General features: G+C 38.8%; 1 protein-coding gene across 4 annotated transcripts in view; it reads right to left on the reverse strand.

Moving 5' to 3' along the window:
• Positions 1-26,820, reverse strand: part of MAPRE2 (microtubule associated protein RP/EB family member 2) — a 163,926-nt gene that overhangs the window by 63,311 nt on the left and 73,795 nt on the right. For 3 of the 4 annotated variants that reach the window (XM_007974267.3, XM_007974270.3, XM_007974269.3), the window contains one exon: positions 12,415-12,542. The exons of the other annotated variant lie outside the window; for it this stretch is intronic. In XM_007974267.3, coding sequence (XP_007972458.2) covers positions 12,415-12,535 — 121 coding nt within the window. In that variant the 5' untranslated portion in view covers positions 12,536-12,542. The remainder of the gene's footprint in view (positions 1-12,414; positions 12,543-26,820) is intronic. 4 annotated transcript variants of the gene reach the window in all.

A 26,820-nucleotide genomic window follows, 5' to 3' on the forward strand; every position in this document is an offset into this window, starting at 1 on the left:
GCTTGAGTAGAAGGTAAGACTCTGAAAAGATATGAGATCTTACCTAATTTTTGTAGTTACAGGTCACCTCTAAAGAAATACCCATCTGTAGGTGGCATGGAGAGATGTCACTTTGTTTATTTAGCAATGTAAAACAAACCAGCAAATACTTATTGAGGAATATGACCTTAGTCTTAATAAGAACCAAGTAACTTAGTCTTGAGAGTCTGGAGAAACACACATGGAAAAACAGCAAAAATACAAAACAACTGTAAGTGCTAAACTGTATGGCCGAGATAAATATTAGTATCTAGGCCATACAGTTAGTTCAAAGTCTGCCCAATAAAAAACCAACAAAGAGTAATCAGCATTATCAAACAGAAAATGTCAAGCCAAACTTGCATGATCACTTCAGTCCTCAGGGAGCTTAACTCCTAATGCTGAAGACTAAAAACAAGTATTCAATGAGCCTAAGGCTTTGTAAAGGTTTGAACATTGAAAAGAGAGAGAGCTCACATTTTGTTGAAGGTGACCAGCAAGAATAGGGGAAAGTGGCATTTGATATGAATTTCAAAGGAGATACTCTAAGCAAAGACAGGGAATCAGGGCATGTAAGTGAAAGGTGTGTTTGAGGAAATGTAGGTTATGGGTAGGGAGGCTGTGGGGATAAATGTTGGAAAGATGGAATGCAGCTAGATTGCTCAAGGCTTTAAACGCCAGGAAAAGAAGAAGCTTAACTAATTTGGTAGGCAAACCAATGCTGATTTCTGGGCACAAACGTCTTCAGAGAATGCCATTTTTAAGTTCTAATTTTCAGACCAATTGTACTTTTAGGTCAAATTAAATTACAAGTAAGAAACCTAAAGCTGATCACTTTCCCCACTTTCTCAGAGAATTTCTACAGAACCATTACCCACATCATACTATCAACAGTTATACAGGCCAGGCCACTACATGAACTCTAGGTATGGTAGCCCCCAGAGAGGCTTTTAGTATAAGGTAAAATACACTGGTATGAGTGGACCAGCGCAAACCCACAGTCCACGTCTACACAACGTGCCACTTTCTCAAGTTGCTCATTTTGTGGCTGAGGTCACTATCCCCGGATTCTTCCCCAGATCTCAGCCATTTCACCCTCTCCCCAAGACTTGCAGGTGAGAACTCCATACGTATGGCCACTCTCCCCAATCCAGTCCACTAGCTTTCACCTACACCAATAATATTCCCTATTACCACTTTCCAGAGGAGGGTGCTCCTTCCCCCGCAGCTCCCTGAGAAAAGTCCTGTCCAGAGAAAGCCCAGAAGGCCAGGTGCGGCACCAAAGGAAGCCTCCAGCAATTACAGAGGAACTCACATTCAGGCACCACATAACATTCATGCAGACTGTGATACATAACAGAACATTGTTCTTTGTGAGTTGCTTTCTTTATATTTCCCAGGTTAATCCCAAAATATACTTTGCTTTCTAGGTACACTCTAGTATTAGAAGGATCCCAAATCAGTATGAAGAATATACAGTATTTACTTCAGGGATTCAATCATATGACCACAGTAGAAATAAAAGAATGGAATAAGTTTTGGAAAGAAAAGAAGCAGGAAAGGATTTCTGTGCGTTTTTTAAATAGTGGATTTTAACACCATTCTGTGCAATTTTAAAGTTGATGTACATGTTTTCATTAAAATTTAGCTCCTTCCACAGTTTTCTAAAGTTCTTCCATGAGCTGTCACAGAAATGTAATCTAGAAGAAATGAAAATGGAGAACGATCCTCCTCACACAGAATGCGAAGAGAAACTGCAGGAAACAGGACTGGCATTAGTTTCACATTTATATGCTTCTCATGTCAAATAATTTGGTCATAAAAAGCTTGTGAGTATTAAATATTTGAGTAAGAACACACCCTTGGGAGGGAGGGGACAAAGAGGTAATTTGCTATTTGTCAGAATTACGTAATGGTTTCAGGGTGGAAAAAGAACCCAATCTGAAAAACGATGGTGACACTTTACGAGTTGCCAAGCAATTTCATTATTCTGTTTCCAGGTATGCAATTCTGACATGCCCAAACATTTGACAGTGATTTCTGACACTCCTTTTTAATACTGTCTACATGTCGGAGAAACTAGAAATTTAAAAACACAATTCAGAAAAAAACTGGTTAGAAAAAAAGTTTTCTTTTGAAGAGCAGGAGAATTTGGAGATGTTTGGCTTGATTATCTTAACTGTGTAGAAACCAGATGCCTGCTCATATTTCAGATGTTGCCATGTACAGACTGCCCATTAGTGTCCTACACTGAATGACGGCGGGACAGGCTAGACGTCTACCTTTCTCTAGGGGACTTTCTCTGCCTTTGCTTCATACTCAGGTAAGTTGAGAAAAAGGAACTTGCTCTCTCTGAATAGACCTGTCAAGGAGAACTTTGGTAATGAAGGGATAGGTCCTAACTGGATATGATCTGTGTTGTTTTTTGTATAGTGGTGTATCCTCCAATCCTAATTCACCACCTGACACACTGTAGGTACTCAATAAATGTCTGCTGAATGCAGGAATAAATAAAGCAATGTGCAGAACATCAAAATGATATCTAAATGGTAACTTTCCTCAAAATCACCATCTTCTTCTCTGTCTGAATCCTATCCATATTAAAATCCTAGTTTGAATAGCATTTCAATTCAATTCAACTTCATAAATATTTATTGACCATCCATTAAATTTGAATGACTGTTTGGCCAAAGACCCAAACAAGGGTAAGACAAAAAGCTTTTCTAGATGGAAATAATCTTTCCTTTCTTTGAATACAGCACTTATTACTTGAAGCATTACTGTCCCTCTTTTGCTGCCTTGAATTTTAATATATGTTACAGACGTCTTACACATGCAAGGTACATGCACAAAACACTGCAACTTCTTTCTGCCTTGATCAAACTTTTTGTCTAAAATGTCCTTTTGTCTTCTTTTATACTCGAATAACTTCTCATTCTTAAAAGCTTAGTCAAAACATCACTTCCTCTATGAAGCTTTCCTGTTTCCAACACAGAATTGTTTCACTATACTGGATACAGAAATCTAATAGGGATTTTACTTGCATTTTAATGAGTTATCTCTCCTGGCTGACTGGTGAGTAAATCTTTAAGATTGGGGATGATGTTCAATTCATCTTTCTACTTTACTAGCACAGTGTCTGCCACCATACCCACTGGCAGATCTAGAATGTCTACATGGAAAAAGTTCAGGAGCTGCAATCCGGCTGGCATTGGGAAACAAGACATGGGAAGGAGGGGATACAGCTGGCTGGGAAATTGGTGTCTACTCTTAAATGTTGCATTAGTAAGTCCTTTTACATAAGACTAAGAAACCATCAACTTTTCATATTAAAGAAGGGGTTGAAGAAGTACTGAGGGAGCCTCTTAGCATGGCTACTGCAATACAGGTTTATTGAACTGGATCAAACACATGGAAAACAGTGATAACTTGATAAGTAAATCCTTTGTGGGGACGAAGCTTGTAAGAAAATTATCCTAGGAGATGTTGTAATTTCCTCAATAGCATAGAAAGGAGGAAATAAGGATGTGCAGTCCTCTCAGGTACAAGCTTGCTCAAAAGCTAGCCTCGGTTAAAAATAAGGAACGGACCATATTTTTGGGATTCAAATGTAGACAGTGCAGAGATGTGCACGTGCAAATGTCTAAGGAGGCATCATCCTGGTTGCTGTTTCACTGGCCAAGAATTATTCTGAGAGAGATGTAAAGTTCCTCCATGGCAGGTGGCAAAATTTCAGAGCCACCTTATCTTGCTTGGAGGGAAGTAAGTTTGAGGAAGAAAAGGAACAAGGAGAACATTCAGAGAGGACAGGCGGCTCTTTCCCCACTCTACTTGCAGTAGGTGGAGGAGGAAGAATTTCATAAGACTAGGAGCAAATGTCTCTATCTCGTTACTTTTGGTAAGAAAGTTCTTGATGATACCATTGGGACACAGCCTTATCATTAGTAGAATTACCAGATATGTCTCATTTCTTCAAGTAGAATGTAAAGGATGGAGATAAAGATGTTTCTTCTTTTCCTAGAGGAGATGCTTAAAGGACTTCTGCTAAATGGATATGGAAACAATCAGAAACACATCCACATGGGCAAACACACAGTGAACCCTTCGTTGCATCCACAGCTGCCACACATATAGCATGAGAGTGCTGGGCTATGATCCAAGGACACCTCAATTCTCATTATCAGCTGTGAACATGGCTTCTTGGCGCTTTTAGCCTCATAAAATAGGAATAAAATATTCCTATTCTTCCTCATGGGGTTGTTATATGAATTCAAAGAAATAATACATATAAAAACACACTGAAAATGGCAGAGAGAGAGAAACAAAAGCCGAGGCATTATGACATCATTATACCTCTAATGTATAAAACTATATAGTATGTAACTGGTTAAAATAATCAGAGTTATAAAAATGAATGGGTTTGAATTGGACTGTTTCAGATACAAAACATGAATCTCCAAAATGCGTATTTTAGATTCAAAGGACAAGGAACCAAAGAATAAAATGAGGTCCTTGGCTTCCTACCAGACAAGAAAGGGTATGAACACATTCCTAAGATCCTCCAGTTTATCTGTGGAAAAACATTTGAGGGTTTCTCTAATTCTTAAGTCTTTCCTCAGATAAACATATGAGGTGCTTAAGTAATCATAAATTCATTTATAAAAGGAAATGACTATTTTTCCCCAAATTTACACTCTTCCTGTTAAAGTCTTTAGATAATTTAAACTGAAAGGGAGAAAAGAAAAAGAAAAAGTAGCACAGTAAATACAAAATAATATTTTATAAGGAACATATCCATCATATAAAGTGATTGACAGGTTTTTAAAAAATTAAAATAACTTTCAATATGTTGAAAGATAAATCTTTTTCTTGTTAAGATACTGGTTTTTATTGATCTTGGTGAATGATTTCAAAATAAGCACATCATTATGTACTTTAAAAGAAAGCAACTTATCATATAACAGAGACAAAATCAGAAGAGAAAGGGCTCTAAAGGTTTCTGTAATTAGAATTATGAATTATAAATGAGTCTTAAAACCTGTCATGTCCTTGGACTCCAGCAAGGTTTCTCACAACCTTTGCCAAGATCCCTGGGGCTACGGAGTTAGGGCTCCCGTTACCGAAGTTAATGAAATCAATGATGAAGCTTTAGAGACTCCTTAGTACTATGGTCAGTATCACTCTCATCAACTGTATCCAACTTAGATTTCTTTTGATGACCCATCCCTTGGTGCCACAGTTTTCATCTCTAGGCTCATAACCACCTACCTATTCATGGCTTTGGGGCAGTAAGACCTCAGCAGGGTCTTACTATAGTAGGGTAGATACAATAGTGTTTGTGAATTACTGATACACTCAATAAGAACCTCGAAGACTGCACTCAACTATGACATCTGGGAATTTTCCCACATATGGGGAAAAAAATATGAGATTTCCACAAAGGCTATTGCTTTGTACAAATTCTCTCTCTCTCTCTCTCTCTCTCTGTGTGTGTGTGTGTGTGTGTGTGTGAGAGTGTGTGTGTGTGTGAGAGAGAGAGAGAGAGAGAGAGAGAGAACTTATTGAGACTTCTCAAAGGCAATTATTAATCCTGTTTCTAATATGTCACTGATTTGCTTATTCCTGTTCAGGCACTATATAAAGTTAATTGTGATCACATGTTCCTTGATTTTTTTGTTCAGTATATATATTGTTAGTCTTCAATAAAATAATAGCATTCCAGGGGATCTATTGTTCCCTAGGCCTGTTTTTCTAATTTCCCCTCATTTATGGTGTTCGTCACTAACCAGGAGAGGCTCCAGCAGAAATGGGTAATAGGATGTAGGGATGTACCTGTAGGTCTGTTCCTGTGATAAATACTAATGCAGTCACATGACATCTATCCATTACAGACCCAAGCAGTTATCACTGAGGTTTGGCTTTAGTATTTAAAAAGGATCTGGTGCATTCCTCCCAAATAAGTGGCTGATTCTATGGTTTCCTGAGAATATCCCACATGCATGCCTAGTTCCTTCAAACAAGTAGAATAAAAACAATTCTCACATACTCATGTGATGAGATCATCAAGAAAATCCTTTATATTTCTTTAGAGATGACAATATGCTTCATGTACTTAAGGGCTGTACCTACTAAAGCACATGCATTTTACTGACTAGAGTCCCTGTGTCATAAGACAAAGGCCACCCTAGCCTGGGGAGTCTGTCAGGGTAGATGAAACTAAGTACCCCACACATTATCCCACATACACACTTGTCACCCCATCTGACTCAAAAGGGAGGAGGGCATTTCTGAGGTGTTCCCCAAACAATGACCATTCTAAGTCATCCAGAAGCACCCAGCCACTCCCAAAGGATCTGAGTAAATCTCTCTACTGACTCCCTATGTCCCTACCTCCCTTCATTTACTTCCTTCTTTGTATGCTCAAAGCAATTGCAAACCAGCACTTACCACAGTGTGGTCTCTGGTCTTTGGTAAGACAGTACTCTGCTGTACTGAGCTCTTTGAGGGCAATGACTATGTCTTATTTATCACTGGGTCTCCAGGGCCTACCCCAAAGAAAGGCTCAAAATATGCCTGTTAAATAAAACTAAATTGATTATCAGAATTGAATGAAGTAAGGACATAAACGAAGATGTGACTGGTTGCTTTCAAAGATATATCATCCATAGGTGTAAAAAAAAAATTATAGAGCAATCTGGTAAATGAAGGTGAATGCATACACACTTTTCACCATCATGGTATTTAGCATTACAAAAGACAGTAAAAAGCCCCAAGAAAAATAGAAACATCAATTTCTGTTTATCTTCAGTAGCAAAGTGTCAAGACACAAATCAACAAATTCGGAGGGGAAAAAAACCTACTGTATTATCTATCCTGCTCCAAAAATAAACTCCCTTTCAACCAGTGCACTAGTGGAGACAATAGAGTATATTACCATATATTACTGCCTGGAGCAACTGAACATGAGGCTCGACCCCTCCCCACCATTATCCAACTCTTTTTTTTGTCCCCTTCTTCTCCAATTAGTTGATATGCTGAGACCATATAAACTTTTAAAATTAGCACAAGTCAAATAATTCGAGAAAAAAACTTCATCAAAAAACCCAAAAAGACTCTATGTAATGTATCACAAATATGAATAATATTTCATTATATTACAATTATCTCCCTAACAATAGTAATATAATCTAACTTTCTTATAGCAAATAACAATGATTTTATAAAGCTAAGTAAACTCTTACGCTTACAGACACTGACAGAATATCCTTACTTGGTTTCAATACCAGACAGCCAGTAAGAGAAGCCCTACTAAATTTAGACTCTGAGCTGATTTCATCAGTAACCTGTCCTGACAGAGGTCTCTGTGGATGGGAGAGAGGAGGCACAGGGACAACACATGAGGCTGGGATCAACCTATTTAACAGGCACAAATCTGCAGCCAAAAATGGTCACAAAGAACACTCTGCTGGGCTCAGGAATGATGGCCATCAGGGTAGGCCCTGGGACCTACACCAGGGCCATCTGATGGCTACACCTGTGTGAATCTCAGAGTGTACTCTAAATACCAGTTCCTTCCACACAGCCATCCCGTAACCAGAACTGCAAATGTGACTGCAATATCATTAGCCAAATTCAGAAGCTCTCCTGGAAGAACAAAATACCAGTGACTTGATCCAAGACAAAGCTTGCACCAATTTAGTGAAGCACAAATTGAAACTGAATCAAATCCTGATCATTTTCTCTTTCATGTTTTTAAAGCAAGTCAAGAAAATATCTCAATTTTCCATCTAAAAATGGTTTAATTCAAATGACATTTTATTAAAATACTAAAATGTTCAGGAAAATAACAGCTCTCAGTGACAGACAGTGACAGTCCAGGATATAGTGACAGTCCAGGCAGCGCCAGCCCTACATGCAGACTGTATCTAGCATTTGCCGCAAGGCAAGTGTCTGCTCAGCTAGTGGAGGGGTGGGGATGAGGGAGGGAAGGTGCACAGGGAGAAAAGGGCAGGCTGCACCAGCCTTGTGAGGATGGGAGTCAAGGGAGGTGCTCAGTCTGCCAAGCAGCAAGGATGACCCAGCAATAGACCCAGTGACTTTGCTGCTTAGCTCTAGCCTAAGGCAGAAGATCAGGGCACAGAAAATTAATGTCACAAAGAAGTCTCAAAGGAGGTTTGAGGTGAGGAGTGAGGGAGAGGAAAAGAAGTAAAAGACGCACTTTCCCCCACTCCATGCTACTTCTCCCTCCCCATTTCCTTTTCTTCCCCTCTAAGTCGCCTCTTCTCTATCACCTCCACTAAGGTATCTCAAGTTGCTAAAGCTTTTAGAGATTTTTAGCACCATGCTGTCCATTCACCCTCATCACTACCTTATAAAATATTTAGTAAATTAGTTTGAGCTAGTACTAACACACACAAAAAAAATTCCCTATTACCCCCCACAAAGCCCTATAACTTTTATAAAGCAATTGAATTAACATATAAAATATTAAGCTGAACCAATCTGATATTACACGTGGTTCAACCTTCTCACTCCACCATGGAAAATCTGCAATTATTCATTTCAAAACAGATTTAGGTGAGCAACAGATTGCTGAATTATTATGGGTAGTATTCACATTCATTAATAGCCCACTCTCCATTTACACAGCTCACATTTTTACTTGAAACTTAAAAGTTGTTTGTCACAAGAAATAAATGAAAACCAGATATGCATATAATTATATGACCCAGATTTAAGGTTCAAAGAAAATTTTCATGAGGTTATATTCTTGGGACAAAAAAACAGGAGATAACAGTGAGTCATTTTCATTGTTTTGTAACTTACTACAAACATATTTCCAAGGGTTCTACTTTCTCACACCATCTTTCCTTTAAAAAGCTTTTAAAAATGCCTACATGGAAACAAATTAGATGTTATATAAAGGCAGAAAATACTCAGTAAAACACAACACCAATGTGAGGCAATCTTTTAGCTCTTCATGAATTAAAGAAAAGCTGGTGTGAGTTTTAATATCGAGCTGGAGGGAGATCTCTTAGCTGGAAAATTTTAAAAACAGAAATAGGAAATAATGCAATAGGAAAAAAATTCAAACTGGGAACCACCAGGATTGGAGCATAAGTCTTCAGGAAAGAGAGTAAGAAATGATGTTGAAATTTTAAATCATTTTAAATATGAGAAAGTATTTCGTGTATGTTTTTCCTGGGCATACTGCTAAAATAAAATCCCACACAGTAAACTAAAAAAATTAAAATAAACATTGAAGAAAAATATTACCTAAGAATCTGACTACTCATAAGTATGAGGAATATAAGTCACTTAAGTCAACAATACTTGGCTTTGTTCCTATCCTAATAGCACTGTCCTAGCTGCCTTAAATATTTTCTAGAACAACGAACAGTATAAATAAATAATTTCATAAATAAATAAACAGAAAGATAGCTTCCTCCTGCTAAATGCTAAAGACAAAAGTCACAGATTAAATTATGAACAAGGAAACTTCCAAGGACATTCTGGATAATTTAACCTCATTTTTATTGGTTTAGGGTAAAATGTACTGCAAGCTCTAGGCTGCGGCACAGAAGTACTTAAACTTGTACTTGTTAAACTCAGATTTCTAGGCTACACTCAGAGGTACTGATTTAGAAGGTCATCTGCTTCCTTTCAGCGGTTCCCCAGGAAATTATAAAAGCACAGAGTCTATAGTTTATACCTTGAGAAAACTGCTACCTAAAATAAAAGACCTGTCTCTCTATTATGGAGATTAACTTCCTTTTTTTTTTTTTTTTTTTTTTCTTCTAGCAAGAAACATATTTCAGAGCAGAAAGGAAACTTTAAATCTACTTCATTCTTCTGAACCATCAATCTTGTAATTTTAGGCAACTAGTAAGTTATTCTAATGGTAATTATATGTATCTGTTAAATAGTGATCAAAATTGCTTCTACAGGTTTTTTGTGTTTGTAAATCAAGCCACACTTGATGGCAGTGCAGCTACAAAAGCTGTAAATGCTTTAAGATAACCATATATGAATCCTTTACAAACGTCCCTTAAAATTTTGTTGAATTTGCTTTATGAAAAAATTTTAAAGATCTGCAAAGATTATGTATATTGCTTATAAATACATTTACTACAGAATCTAAAAATTACAATTTGCTCTTATTTCATTTGCTACCAAAAACTCTCCAAGTGTATTTCAGCATAGGAAGTTCCTCATGGTTTCCTTTCATATTTAAGACTCATGCCTGGGGATTTTCTCTGGGAGCCTTTTCCTTATCCCCTTCCTTCCCATGTCTCTTTTTCTTGATAACCAACCTTGTTTCCCTTATCCAAATGCACACATACCCACTTTGTGGGTAAGATACACATTTTTGTCTTTGCCCCTTAGCAGTTGCAAATCGCAGTTCATTCATCTCCAAAATGAGTATTTCTGAGGGAAAACCACGTGTTAGGCATCATGAAGAAATAGACAATTTCACAATTACAATACAAAGGGGTATGCGTTATCAACAAAGTGATTGCTAATAACAGAAACTGTTTTTGGTTTCTTTTTCTGCAGCAAGTTAAAAATAAAATATTAGAGAGCTCAAGAATGCACAGCAAGTACAGCACAGTAATATTTGGGTATGTAGAGATCTGAAGTTGCATAAGCTGCAATACAAGTTGTTTCCGAAAGTAACTTTTAGAGACACTTCAGTAGATCAACAATATATATGCCTGGTACATAACCATCATAGTCTAAGTCAGCTTTTCTCCATCTTGTATTGAAGGGCAAAGGAGTGGTTAGCTAGCACCCACTACTGACCTCATAAATCACAAGACTTCATGTCTGAGACCTACACATAGATTTGTGGGTGAGGCAACGCCTAAGTTCTGGCCAACCTTACCGTCTTCCTCGTGGGAAAAATGATCACAGGGAAAGAGATGTCAATCATACTCAAAGTTAGTTCTCTAGGAGTATTCTGATTAAATCCAGACCTGGTGAAGGGAGAATATTTACACTGGTGGGTGCTGGACTCAGACAACATCTGAAAGTGACTACTGGGGGCTTTTGAAATTCTAACTGCACTGTGTAAAATCTTTTTACTTAACCCTCTGGGAAAAAGAGCAATGTTGACTTCTTCATATCTACTCTGACTCATGAAATTTCACACAAATACATTTCAGTGGTATTTTCTATTTTCTAATACCATTTTCATGTTGAAGCCAAAGGGAAAGAAGAAATCTCTTATCTATTTGTTTACTGGAAGGAAACATTCCCTGTTTCCAAAGAAGGACTGCTTATTTCTTTCATAAATACTCAGACCTAAGAGTGGATTAATTTACTAGCAGCATATTTTTTGTTTTGTTTTGGAGACCGGGTCTCACTGTGTCACCTAGGCTGTTGTGCAGTGGCACAGTCACAGCTCACCACAGCCTCGAACTTCTGGGCTCAAGTGATCCATTTTGGCCCCCCAAAGTGCTAGGATTACAGGTGTAAGTCACCAACACCCGGCCTAGCAGCACGCTTTTTAAAACATCCTCCTATTTTCTCATTGAAGTCAAATATTATTATTTTTTAAACAAGTTTAACTCAATATATATTCCTTGCAGACCTACCTTATACCAAGTAGAAGCAACTACAAGCATTCAACAAGGAACAAAATGCAGTCCTCAAGGGTTCTCAGCACCTTCAGGGCTAGGAGGAGTTAGACATCCTAACACGGCGTGGCAAGTGTCATTCTGTAGGATGACCACAGTGTTTCAGGAACACCACGGAGCCTGGGAGGCTGGGAAATGCTTCCCAGAGCAGGTGGCAGGTGAGCCAGATTTTAAAGTGTTAGTAAGATTTTCCCACCAATGAAAAGAAGGGGAAAGACCTCAGCAAGGGAACCATGAAAAAAGCTATGGGATACACAAGGGAAAGAGTCTTTAGGGAACAAAGATTATTCTGTGGGTCTGAGGTATAAGGGAGAGAGATGTGGAGGGTGGAATGGAGACTAATAAGGACGTCATTAGTCTACGGAGAGAGTTTGAAGTTTATCCTGTATGAGGACAATGTGGAGCCCTGGAGGTTTTAAAGGAGTGTTGTAAGAACCAATTGGTGTTTTCAGGAGGCAAGTGTGATGGCAGACGGGATGACAGAGAAGAGGCTAGGAGCCAGTGAGAGGCATTACAAAGCTCAAGCAAGAGACCTTTCCAATACGTGTCCGCGTGGCTCTGCTTGTGCTCCTGGATGCTCATAAACACTTTTCCCAATACGTCCTTTAGTTATATCTGAGTTTTTCCCCCTTTGATTACATGCCAATAGAATATATACTTTTTCCTACCCAAAATATAGCAGCTGTGGTTCATAACATCACATTTCACATGACAGACTGTAAACATTTAGGTAAACACTTAAAAGAATATGTCTTACCTGAACAAAGCTGTTCCACTTTTGTGTAGTTTAAAGATACTATGTCATTAACCCATGCAATGATGTCATGTCTGCTCATAGTCTCTTGGGTTATCGAGGTAGAATACACATTGACTGCCATTCCCCAACTAGAAAAAAACCAAAGAAGTTTATTTACCAACAAGGAAATTAACTCAGAAACACAAAAGATACCTATTCAAGGTCAAGATCCTGGCAGGACTCCAGGGACGTAAAAGTCCTGCTCTGGCTAAGCCCTTTAGCTTCTTTTTCTATTTTACATATTTGCATTAAATTATTAAATTTCACATATTTTTCATGCAGTACCATTTTATATCTCTCCAATTAAATAAAATGTTTTTCAGGTTCTGAGATTCCTAATTTATAACACAATTTAGAGTCTCCCTTTTGACTGTAGGTCTAGGCGTGATACTATAAAGTTACCTCGTTTGTGGCAGTATACACCAGAGTAATCTGTTAGTTTCAGACATTATTTCATAGCACTCACTACAAAGACTTGGAAACGTCAGTGTTTTGCGGTTTGGCCATTCTAGTAGGCGTGTAGTGACAAAGGATTATTTTTAAAATATTTAAACCGGGTTGAAAATTTTCCTCAAGGATCTAGAACTAGAAATACCATATGACCCAGCCATCCCATTACTGGGTATATACCCAAAGGATTATAAATCATGCTGCTATAAAGACACATGCACACGCATGTTTATTGTGGCACTAGTCACAATAGCAAACACTTGGAATCAACCCAAATGTCCATCAGTGACAGACTGGATTAAGAAAATGTGGCACATATACACCATGGAATACTATGCAGCCATAAAAAACGATGAGTTCGTGTCCTTTGTAGGGACATGGATGCAGCTGGAAACCATCATTCTCAGCAAACTATCGCAAGAACAGAAAACCAAACACCGCATGTTCTCACTCATAGGTGGGAATTGAACAATGAGATCACTTGGACTTGGGAAGGGGAACATCACACACCGGGGCCTATTGTGGGGAGTGGGGAGGGGGGAGGGATGGCATTGGGAGTTATACCTGATATAAATGACGAGCTGATGGGTGCTGATGAGTTGATGGGTGCAGCACACCAACATGGCACATGTATACATATGTAACAAACCTGCAGGTTGTGCACATGTAACCTAGAACTTAAAGTATAATTAAAAAAAAAATATTTAAACCTGGATGAAAATTTGCAATTTTACCTAGTTTGTGGAATATATACATATTGATATATTGTATATATGTATATGCATATATTATAGCTATGTATTAATTTCTATTTTGGAAACTTTCAAATACATGCAAAAGGGGAGAAAAGATAATAAAAAACCAGTTAGGTTTACCCCTTGGATTCAAGAATTATCAATACTTGACTATCTTGTTTGATTTATACTCCTATCACCTCCCCTTGTGTCAATCCCATCCTAGCCTACAAGCCAGATTATTTTGGAGTAAGTGCCAATCATCACACAATTTCACCTATAAGTGTTTCAGTGTGTCTCTGAAAAATAATTTTTTTAAAAAGCACAATATTATCACACCTAAAAATGAAAATAATTACTTATATCAAATATGCATTTCAATACATTATAATTCAAATTTAACTTCAGATTGCTTGAATCTGGATTCACATAAGGTTCATACATTATGATTCTTTGATATGTTCTTTATAAGTTTCTTCTCTATTTCTAATCTTTCCTCGCAATTAAAAAAAAAAAGTTGTTGAAGGAACTGGGTTGTCTGATAGAGTTTCCACATTCTGGATTTTTCTCATTGTATCACACTGCTGTGGTTTAAAATGTTCCTCTGTCCTCTGCATCCCTATAGACTGATAATTCCATCTAGAGCCTTGATCTCATTCAAGTTCTAATGGGACGGGGATTTGATGCCATCTAGCACAACTCGGGGCTTTGACACCTAATCTGCCATCAATACACTGCCTGGTAATGCAAACGCTTTCCATTACTGCCTGAAGAAGAAACCAATAGAAACGCCCATCAGCTGCCAGAGGTTAGGCCAGTATATGACAATTACATCAAACAGACTAGTTCATGGCATTTTTGAACTTCCATCAGAAGGCATATAACTATTATTTCTGACTGCCCGCTTCCATGATATTGTTAGCTCTGATATTTGCCTAGATCCAATAATTCACTAAAACTTCAAAGTGATATTCTATTATTCATTCTTGATTTATTAGCTGGAATAATTCTACACAGAGAAATTCCCTCTGAGGTGCCCTGAGATACAGGTCATCGAGGAAAGGCAGGAGAGGTGCCTAACTCTTTTTCTCTATTTGCCAGTTTTCAAAGTGATGAGTAGTTCCCTAATATTCCCCAAACATGACCAACCAAGTTTTTGTTCTTATATTTTGAAGTATAATTATGAATCCACGGACTTAAACATATTTGACATGTTTCAATCCATTGAAATTAAACCTTTATTGATAAAAGCTTGCAAGAGCTTATTCAAGCTGGCTTCTGAGTTCTTTTGACACAGTCTTAGTGGTCTCTGATAACCTTCTTCTTTTCCAATATAACAATATGTTCCAAGCCCAACTTATATATTTCTTGCCTCAGATCTAAAACCAGTAATTTCTCCAAGCATTCCTGATTCCTTTTAGTGAAAAATGGTATTTAGAGATACAAGAAGTAATATTTTTAAACATGACTAGATATAATAGCAAAATCTATAGTATATAGGTTTTAGACAAGAATCTATATTTTATGAAATAGTTGTGCTTGGAGTTCCTATTTATGCTCACGAAAGCAATAAAAATCTGCTTTCTACCTTGAAGTGCTAAACGAAGGTTTTATCTAGAAATAAATGTAAAAATAAATATCTATCTCTCCATTCCCAGGAGCACCCTTATCTCTAAATTGTTTTCTCGTAAAGATCTGAAAAATCTCACAGCATTGGAATCTCAGATAGTGTGACCATAATTACTGCTTTCTACACCATTATTAAAGGTTTTTTACTTTTTGGTTAATAACTTTCCACTGTTTTCTTTAGTCTATCATTTATTAAACAAAACCATTTGCTTTTTAAATCTAGTCAATTTTTAAAATCACCTATGCAAATTACGTATAATCTTAGTAAGGGTAAATAATTCAGAATTTAAAATATTTTGGACTGATGAAATTATAATATACTGGCATAACTTTTGGCAGCTGATGGGCTTTTCTAGCAGTTTCTTCTTCAGGCAGTAATGGAAAGCTTCTGCATTACCAGGCAATGTACTGAGGGAGGATGTGGTGTCGAGGCCCCAGGGATATGCTAGATGGCACCAAACCAAATTGAGATGAAATTTTTAATCCAGATGATTAAAAAAAAAATCTACATGCAAAGCAGAGAAGACACAAACAGATCTGTGTTTTAGAAAAATAACCCATACGCAAGTGAGTAAAAACGTTCCGTGGCTACATAAGAGAAACTAATATACAACAGAAGTACAGGTAGAAGAGTCATGACATCTTTTTAAAAATCCATATGAACAAGGAAGCAAGTCATTTGCTGCAGTTTGTCAATAAATCACACTTTCCTCCAAGTCTTTGTTGATAATGTTCACTTAAGGACAACAATTGTCCTTTCATAATGTAAACAGACATTCAGCTCACAAAGGCAAGTCAAGGCACTATCTGTCTTCAGGTATTTCATTAAGATGATCAGGTAAACAATGAAAACAGCACCAGATCTGGGCTTTAGAACAATTCTGGGTACTTAGTTACCAGGCACATCACTCAAATCTCCACCATACCCCCTCGCTAGCCAACACAGCTGTAGTCCCCACAAGCCCTGCGGCAGGGGCCACCATGTGTTAAGGGACTTGTGGGATAACTGGTTTAGAAAACAGATTAAATGAACCAGTGAAGGTGAGAAATAAAATAACAACACATTAAATGAGTAGACTTAAATACCTATTTCAAATAAATAGCAATGAAATCAATATAGTTAATTTCTGTTTAACATCCCTGCTGATGGGAATATTCTTATAATCGATCTTCCCCTTTCCAAATTACAGCAATGTACTTCTAAACCCACTTCACTCTGTGGCTGTCTTTGCTCCCACGGTTTGCCCCCAATCCAAACAAGCTAGCTCTTCTGATTTTAGGCCTGAGAGTTCTTAGTCTGGACTCACTTTCCCTGGAAGGGGAACTGTCCTGAACCTCCCGCAAGTCAAGTGTCAGCCAAAGTGGAAAAAGGATTGTATTCCTGCACTACCATTCACCCTTTTGTCTTCCCAATTCTTTCAGCTCCTGCTTTTTCTACAGGTGTGCTTTCCATATAGTCAAACCTAAATGATACAAGTGGCTAAAACATTCACAGAAGAACATTTATATATTTTTTCTAAATGTTAAACTCAGGTGAGAGAGTACTAAATTGTTCTAGTCCCTAGGTGGATACATTCTAAAATCCTAAGATTTCATTATGATTTCTGGGGTCTCAATCTATATGACAATATAAAGGTAAAAGTACTTGTCCCTACCTAGTCTGCAGAAACGCTGCGCGGATAACACAAGGAAATTTTATATCTTTTTACAGATAAAGCGGTTCTATTGACCCTTGGAAGAATCCTGGGAGGAAAGCAGGGCAGGAATCATACTCTTCCCTTAGCCACAAACGTGGACACAAACTTCAATCCAGGACTGCTAGTCCTTAAGGATATTACCAATTACATCAACATCCTAAGGAAGGTAGGAATTATACAATTCAAAAGGCTAATTTTTAATTCATGGAGTACTTCCCAAAGACTCAGTCAAGAAAGACAAATGGTTATGAAAGGTAAGGTTATACTAATTATTACAGAACAAGGAGCAACTCACTGTGCAGGGTTTATTCTCATGTTTGGATCTTCAGCATGTCTGTTACATGGAAACAACATTTTATTCTTAGGTGACTTGCCATATGGCCTCTGGGACACGAGCATCTCTCTGTCCTGTCCTTACAAAGGAGAAACTGTCTCCCACCTTGTGGCTTTCAATTGGAATCTCAGCCAGATCACTGTTGTTTAAGATCTGGTCAGTGCAAGCCGGGCGCGGTGGCTCATGCCTGTTATCCAGCACTTTTGGAGGCCAAGGTGGGTGGATCACCTGAGGTCAGGAGTTCGAGACCAGCCTGGCTAACATGGCGAAACCCCGTCTCTACTAAAAATATAAAAATTAGCTGGGTGTGGTGGCATGCGCCTGTAGTCTCAGCTAGTAGGGAGGCTGAGGCAGGAGAATCGCTTGAATCCAGGAGGCAGAGGTTGCAGTGAGTTGAGACTGGGCTACTACACTCCAGTCTGGGTGATAGAGTGAGACTCCATCTCAAAACAAAACAAAAACAAAAACAAAAACAAAAAATCTGGTCAGTGCAATACCACAGCAAGTAGGAGATAAGGGAGGAACACTTTCCTAGCACTGCAGTCCTTGGGTCACCATACTTTAATATTGTATTTAAATTTTATTTTAAAACAAATTTGCATTTATTGCCCCTACTTGAAAATAAACTAATAATACAATATATTTATACACTTGTTACATGAATGTTAGAATGTCTTTCTGGGAAGGTGGGAATAAGTTTTTTTTTTTTTTTTTTTTGAGACAGTCTCGCTCTGTCGCCCAGGCTGGAGTACAGTGGCACGATCTCAGCTCACTGCAACCTCCACTTCCCTGGTTCAAGCAATTCCCCTGCCTCAGCCTCCCAAATAGCTGGGATTGCAGGCACGTGCCACCATGCCCAGCTAATTTTTTTGGTATGTTTTAGTAGAGACAGGGTTTCACCATGTTCTCCAGACTGGTCTGGAACTCCTGACCTCAGGCAATCTGCCCGCCTCGGCCTCCCAAAGTGCTGGGATTACAGGCGTGAGCTACCGCACCCAGCTGGTTTTTTGTTTTGTTTTGCAAAAAGAGAGACACACACACACACACACACACACACACACACACACACACACAAATCCCTTCAGACCTCTATCAGGCAAAATCACGACTCTAGCTTGTCTGTGGATAGTGACCACTGATACACACGACTTAAGAAAAGGACAGCCTCCAGCTAAGGGCCAATGTGTAGATTTTGCTCAGTTTCGTCCTTTATTCAGTATTTGGCGGTGGTGTTGGATGGAGAGGTACAGCAATGTTATGCTCTGCAGTAGTGACTGAATCAGACACATTAGACACTGCATTTCTGCTTACTAAAACAAATGGAGTTTTACGTGAGTCAATGAGACCTGAGTTAGCCTACTGAGGAAACTATGAATTCTACTACCTTTACCAGTTCAGCACATAAAATTTAACTACAAAATATTCAACAATTTTGTCCAAGAACAAATTTGGCAAGGTTTGTGAATTACTCCAGAGAAGTGGCTCTTTCAAATTAAGCAAATATATAAAACGTCCTAGCTAGCATTATGAGTGTTAACCGAAATAATTTCTTCTTATGTAATTCATTTTGTCTCTCTGCCCCGCCCCACCCCTTGCAAACACACTATCAGCCATACCTCAGGGGAGGGGGCTGCCTGTCCTCATTTTCTCTTTTCGCACTTTCATTGATCCCTCATTTTGGAGGACAAAACAGTATATATACATATATGTATATTTGTTCCAGCGGGGTTAATGATAGGCCAATTGTTGTCCCAGGATCTGGCTCTGGTCCCATTTGGCATGTGTGGCTATAAGGAAAAGGGTTTAATGTGGAACCTATTTTGATTTTTTTTTTTTGAGACGAGGTTTTGCTCTGTTGTTCAGGCTGGAGTGCAGTCCAGGCTGGAATGCGGTGGTGAGATCTTGGCTCACAACAACCTCTGCCTCCTGGGCTCATGCAATCCTACTGTATCAGCACCCCTGAGTAGCCAGGACCACAGGTGTGAAGCACCACACTGGACAGATTTATTTATTTATTTATTTATTTATTATTTTTTAAAGAGACAGGGTCTCACTCTGCTGTCTAGGCTGGAGTGCAGTAGTGCCATCATAGCTCACTGCAGGCTCAATCTCCTGGGCTAAAGCGATCCTCTTAGCCTCTCAAGTAGCTGGGACTACAGGCATGTGCCACCACTCCCGGCTTACTTTTCATTTTTTTGTAGAGACAGGGGTCTTACAATGTTGCATAGGCTAATCTTGAACTCCTGGGCTCAAAAGCAATCCTTCTGACTTGGGCTCTTAAAGTGCTGGGATTACAGGTGTTAGCCACAGTACCCAGCCTGATTTTTTCATTTTTATATCATCTAAAGTCTGTGTTCATCAAAATTCCCAAATTTAGGCATGCTCATCAGCAGAAGAACAGCCTCCATAAGTGGTTGACTGCTATCTGCTGCTCTGTAAGGAGACCCTGTTTGGCCTGGATTTACTTACACCAAACCCACTTGGAGGCTGAGCCTTTAAAGGGCCTTTTGGATTTAAGCTATCTTCTTCTTCTTTTTAAAGTTACCTTCTTTATGTCACTCCTTAAAGGAGTCCACATTCAACTGAAAACTTCATGTTCAATATAAAATGTTCTGAAAGTTCAACCCACCACATACCAACGTACTCTGTTCACACATGTGGCAGTGACAACCATACTCATATGTGTGATATGTGTAACTGTCTTTTCTTTCTCTCATAACAATCTCTATTTTCAACATGTTCTCCCATCACTGGGGAAAGTAATCCACTGCCAACACTTTAGGGTAAATACATGCAGTGCACTCTTCACCCAGTTTCATGCAAATGAAACAATGAGCAGACTACAAGAGAGATACAAAGAAAAAGGATATTTTTCTTTCACCTAAGAAACTTATTTCTTTGGGCTTGAGCATATAATGATTTCTGAATTTCTTGTAACCAAAGTGGTTTATTAAGGTAATGGTTAGAAATATCGATGCTTCTTTGGAAATTAAGTCCAACTAACCAGGTGTCTGAGATCCTTTCAAAATGTTTCTACACATGCCAACAGGGGAGAAGGACCTGTGATCCAAAAGAATGCCTTTCTTTGCCAGTCATTGGACTTTTGCTTGGTCCAGGTCAAGGCCACACTGTCAATTCTCATTTCACAGAGCTGTTCCCTGGTTAAAGGTTTTAAGATTGTCAAAGTTGGCCTGTTCCAACATACCAGGTAAAGTGAGGTGCATTATTTCAAATGCACTTGTAAAGAAGGCTTTTTACTTAGAAGAATTTTGTGTTATTCTAACAGAAATAGCCGTTTTGTAAACATTTCTAAGTATGTGCAAATATTATAAGAATTTTAAAAGAGATTTATCAATCACCAATATTTTCTTCTCTTAGAAGTGGCATCTTTCTAAAATAACCTGCAAACTGTACATTCATGCCAACAGATTAAATACTTAGCCAAAGGAAGAAACCTCAAAAGTTCTTCTCAAAGACTACTTCTGCATTAGAATATATGTTATCCTCCGGAAGGGAATGAAGAAATTCAGTCTCATCACAGACATCCCCTCAAACGTCTTTTCCTCTGAAAAGCCTTGTCATGACACAGATCCTGCCTGTGTGCCTCCTTCCCAGCGTCCTCACCACAAAAGGCTGACGTTAAATCTCCCACAGCCTCCCCTAATAATGAACTGGCTTCCATAGGGAGGGACAGTGTAAATGTGTCTCCTGAACCAGAAACATCCTGCTTTTCAGCTACGCATAATTCATTCTCTAGGCTCAATACCTCGAGAGGCAGGATTTAAACATTTCACCCAGGGAAAGAATATCACCAGATCATTCTAGATTCATCACTTTCTCTTTATTTGTGACCGCAATGTGGGGCACAGAGAAAGTATTTGTTTGAGGAGAGAGATCAGGATGGAGCAAAGAGGGAGTCAAAGAGGGTGTCTTTGAAAGAAAAACCTTGACAGGATAAAATCTCCTGGAGAGAGATTACAGGAACTATGGAGTTTTGCCTAAAACCGGGTAGTAAAGCTTCTGTTTAACTTGTGGACTAACTGCCATATGCATGGATTCTAGGGCTGCAATGGGAATTTAAGAAGTCATTTATTGTCTCCAGGTAATAGCACACACAGCTGCTGTGGGCAGATCTGCACATATTTTACTTTTTCTCTATGACTGTGATGGGATTAGACAGACAATGCAAGACCAACTCCTCCAGGCACAGACCCTCCCTGCGGCCAGGCCTCTCCATGTGGCAGGGGTGTGAGCACCGAACTGACTTCACACAAGGATGATGGAGAAACATCAGGACACTGTCCATAATGACAACATACACATACTTCATTAAAATATAGACACTGAAATATACTATTTTTTTTCTCAAAATTAGACATTGATGGTCTTAAACTAGTGAAGAAAACCAGTGTAAGAATGTTGAAAACTATGCAGTTTAGAGGAAGATGAGATAAATGTGAGTTTTATCAGGGTTGAGGTGCCTGCTCTCTACTGCAGGCTTTTCCAGGAGGCCTATCATTCCAATATGAATGTGCTCTTCATTATCAGTCACTGCTTAATGATAATGCTTTAAATGTGCGTACAAAGTTCCATTTAGTCTGACAATCAGAAGTCCTATGCCAGCTAATAACTGCCACCTCTGAGAGAGAATGAACAGAAAAATAATACTCTATATCAGGGTGCCCATCCCTTTTACCATTAACGATTACTTTTCAAAACTGGGAGATTAAGCTCTTTCTTGCCATATCACCAAGTATTCTACATACAATTAAAAAAAAAAACAATATCATTAAAAGGCAGATATCTCCAGCTGCCTACAATAGGACATTCCATGAGTCACCTTGAAAATCAACTCCATTTTTAACAGCCTCATTGTTATTTATCTGCATTAACCTCATCCACTACTATTCATTAGGCAGCTCCTTGCATACAAAGCTCAGTTTGGCTAGCCACCCTAAGGTAACTAAACAAAAAAAGACAAACTTTTAAAACAGCATATAAGGGTGGATTTTTGTTTTGTTTTCTAAACTCAGACTTAACAAGTCAATAGCTACAGCCCTGAAATGACTTGGAAATTTGGCTCTTACCCAGGGTATGATGAAATTTTGGAATTCTAAAAAAGTTCTTTGTGGCATTCATAATGTCCATGGATATGAATGAAACTTGATATGTACAATGAGAGAGTAAAAGGCTAAGCCCTCCCTGCCCCACATAGACATACGCTTCTTCATATGGTTAGAAATGCAGCTGATTACATTTGCCTAAATGTCCATCTGTTTCTAGCAGTGGGTGGCTTTGTCCAAGCTCTGAAAATAATTTCAATGACCCAGAGCTCATTCCCATGCCACAGGGCTTGGCTGGTCTCCTCAGGGCACCAAATTTTCTCAGCACCCCCTCCCCCGCCAACTCAGCTCCCAGCACATCCACTCCTTCTTGACCATATGCCTTCTGTTTACTTTCCCAGCCCTACTTGGCCTCGTTCCCTCTTACCCTGACCTTAGCTCTCTCCCATGATCCCAAGTCATTTCCAGTCATGCCCACACTGCCCCCAACCAGCAGGGCCCTGGGTCAACCTTTCAGGACATGGGTGCTGCTGGTACCATAGTGGGCGGTCATGCTCCATTGTTAGTCCACTGCATAAAATGAGGTGCATGTGATATAGCAGAAGTGTATGCGGCCATCATGCTGCCACTAGGCAAAGTCCTGTGGTGCACACATTTTGTAGGAGTGGTCCCCACCTCCTGGTTCTGAGCGCTCTTGTACTCTTGGTGGTGCTAGTTCCTTCTCAGGTACTTCGGTGTCTGCTTTTTCTAAACCTTCTCATAATAAGAAACAAATGACAGACCACAGCCTCAAGTTTCATCCTTAGGGATAACTGGGGCTCAAGACCTTATGCGACGGAAGAGCAGCTCATTCCGGCACTTGGCAGGGTAGGCTGCATCTCATCCTTCAGGTTCGGCTCAAATGTCAACTCCCCAGTGAGCCCTCCATGCCCACCTCTGAAGTGGCCGCTTCCAGTTACTCCCACATCTTTCTACTCTGCCCTGGGTGATACTAACACCACTGGTAATTATCTTGTTTGTTTACCATCTGTCCACTCCTCTTGCCCCCAGGATAGAAGCTGTATGAAGGCAGAAACTTCACAGAGTATGTTTTGTTTACAGCTGTATCTCCTGTGTCTGGAACTGTGTGTGGCACACAGTAAGTACACAATAAATAAATGCTGAATGAATGCAAACAAAGGTGCCCCAAATCATACAAAAGGCAATTATCAATACGTGCCCCTAGTGCTATGTGAGATGGCTAGGAACAGACTGGGGCTGAGTGAACTAAAGGACCCTGTCTTCTATGTATTTTTTTTTTTTTTTTAAGGTGAGTAGAGAAATGTCTGGAACACACATACCAAAAGCTCCCTAGCTGCACTGCAGCTTAATGAGAGCTCTGTTCTAGGCATCAAGGTCACCAGCTTCTAGTTCCAAAACTATTAACCAGTTGGATAAATGGGCCCATGTGTCTCAACTCTTTGGGCTCTCCTTTTCTTCACTAGAAAAGCAGGGGAACTAGATTACAAGTTACAATAACTAATATTTATTGAAAACTTTCCACACGCCTAATGAAAGAGTAACACAGGAATTTTCTCATTTAATCTTTGCAACAATGCCATGGGATCGCTGCTGCTTTTATGTTATGTAGGAAAAGATACAGACTCAGAGGTTTAGTGACTTGTCACAGTTATTAAGTGGCAGAGCAGGGATTTGGACCTAGGACGAATTCTAGGATTCTTGCTTTTAATTAAGACTCTCCTTGCTCTCATGTTTATATCATGAGATTAAGCGGGAAGAAAAAAGAATTCCAAGTGAGGACACAATTGTGGTCTTTAAGAAAGCCATTTTGTCTTTTTAAATTCTACCAAGACCTCATTTTACATTTTCACTTTAACCAAGATGATTTTAAGTTCTGTGAAGAAAAGCTCAAAATGTAGAGATTTGGGTGGCTAGTTCCTCAGTTTATCGCTGGGAATGATTTTTTGGCTGGCAAAGCTGCCAGCTGTAACATATACGCTATGTTAATATCGTAGGAATCATCACATCGCACATTTCTAGTCACTACAGATTTGGAGTTCAAGTCTCTCGATTTGCTTTTTGTGGTAAATTAGTCAAAATGGACAGAGACCATGTACATTATACTGCTTATAATTTTTTCAAAGCTAATGAAAGACTTCAGATTGGTATCTTGACTATGTGTTTAGAAAAATCTATTTCTAAAAAAAAAAATAGGCAAACCTCTCACTATTGTACTCTTAGAGATTGGTGCCTGTCCAAAGGTCTGTATTTACATTATGGTAAAACTGAGTTTTAAACTCGTAAGAACATTTTGAAACGAAAATGGAAAATGAAGTAACAATAAAATTAAGCCTATTAACAGGCTGAGGGAAGTACAGGCCAGTGGCAAAAAATATTCCAGTGAATCTGACTCCAAAAGACATCCTTATGCCCTCAGCCGTATTTGTGCTTATCTACTCTTCTTAATTATTTCCATAGTAGACTCTGGCACAGAATCAAAATTGAAAACTTCAAATTGGGAAATAGCACAACACTAAACTTACCTCTTTGGGTTCAGTTGGCAAGGTACTGATCTGCTTCTACATCAAACCCATGCTCCAACCCCAGAGAAGAAACTGCGAATTACATACAAGGCAGGCTCCCTCCTGCACTTTATGAGGAAGTAGCAAGTGGAAATTTTGGTCATTGCTACAGCTGAGCTAAGATAAAGGATAAGTTGGTGGAGCAGTGGGGAAATACTACCAAAACTAGCAGCATTATTTCACTACCAGCTTCCTAGTGCATTGTCCCCAAAACTTCTTTTCCCGTGTGAAATGATTCTCTCATTTCAGCCAGAGAATGGATTTCCTCATATCTTCTTAAAATTCCACCCCAGGATCAGAGTTCATCCTTCTTTTCCCTTCCCTGTTCTTCTGGTACTCTCATTTGGGCAACCAGATACCATTATTGTATATATTGTATATGGAACAGAAGAATTTTTTTAATCATTAAACATCTCTATTTATTTACTGGAATGAAGAATGAACTGACAGACTTTTGCATTAGAAGCACCTAGCAGCCCCTGACAAAAATCAGTTTAGACACACACACACACACACAAACACTCCTTGCAGTATCTCTGCTTTCCTTCTCTACTACCTTGTCACAGGTTAAAAGTAAAGTTACATTTCTAGCATCAGTGTAATATCACTACAATTTTCAAAGGGAAGTATAGAAACTGAGCATTCCAGTAAAAAGTAGATAAAAATTGTGCCATGTTCAAACCAAATCAGGTATAGAAATAACAGAGGGCGTGGTGGCGCATGCCTGTAATCCTAGCGCTTTAGGAGGCTGAGGCAGATGGATCACCTGAGGTCAGGAGTTTGAGACCAGCCTGGCCATCGCGGAGAAACCCCATCTCTACTAAAAATACAAAAATTAGCCAGACGTGTTGGCATGCGCCTGTAATCCCAGTTACTCGGGAGACTGAGGCAGGAGAATCACTTGAACCAGGGTGGGGGAGGGGGTTGGAGGCTGCAGCGAGCCGATATCATGTCATTGCACACCAGCCTGGGCAACAAGAGTGAAACTCTGTCTCCAAAAAAAAAAAAAAAAAAAAAAAATCGGAGGGGCAGATACATGGTAAGACCATGGGTTTGGGAAGGACAGTGGAAGCAGGGAAGCTTTTTGAACTGCAGTCTCCTCTTTAGATTCTGCAGTGCTATGCTATGAGGACTTACGGGAGCAAAGGACAAAATTTTTAATACAGTATACTGCAGTAGTTTAACAAATGTTAGGGATGAGGTCACTACTGAATTGAGAATGTTTTGTTAAACTTGGGATAAAGACAGAACAGTAACAATTAGTTAACAAGCATTCAAAGATAATTAAGAAAAAGGAAATGACCACAAGACCTAGTAAACTTTTTGACTAAATAACTAGAGATGTTACTATAGGCAAAAATGTCTAACTAAGAAGGGTCAGTGGATGAAGTCAGTTCTAGAGTAGATACATGTGTTAAAAGTTACCCAGTGTTTCAGCCAATTTGAACAGATGATTTTAAAATTTGGTAACATGCCTTCCCCATCCTGATTCCATACCGAGTTTCTAGGTTCCTAGGCTTAATTTAGACTTTAAAAACATTTTTAAGGAAAAAAAGGTTTGAGTTCAGCAACTGAGAATTATAAATTTTATTTTCTTTTTTTTGGCTTTCCAAACCTAAACCAAAAACCTGACAATCACACTGGTTGATTCAATGTCTCAAAGATGTATTCTACTTTGCATTATTTCAGCTTTAGTTATTGTTATAATAATAAGCATAATAAACATTTAATATCACAAATATATTAATGGATTCATTATATATATTTATATATGTATATATGCTACAAAGGATAAATTATTTAAAGTTAAAGTTAAAATATTTCATTAAAGTTTGATGAGGCAAAGGAACAACAAACTTAAAGTAGGATACTAGTAAA

The sequence above is a fragment of the Chlorocebus sabaeus genome, chromosome 18 (genome assembly GCF_047675955.1).
Source record: "Chlorocebus sabaeus isolate Y175 chromosome 18, mChlSab1.0.hap1, whole genome shotgun sequence".
In the NCBI taxonomy this organism is placed as follows: domain Eukaryota; kingdom Metazoa; phylum Chordata; class Mammalia; order Primates; family Cercopithecidae; genus Chlorocebus; species Chlorocebus sabaeus.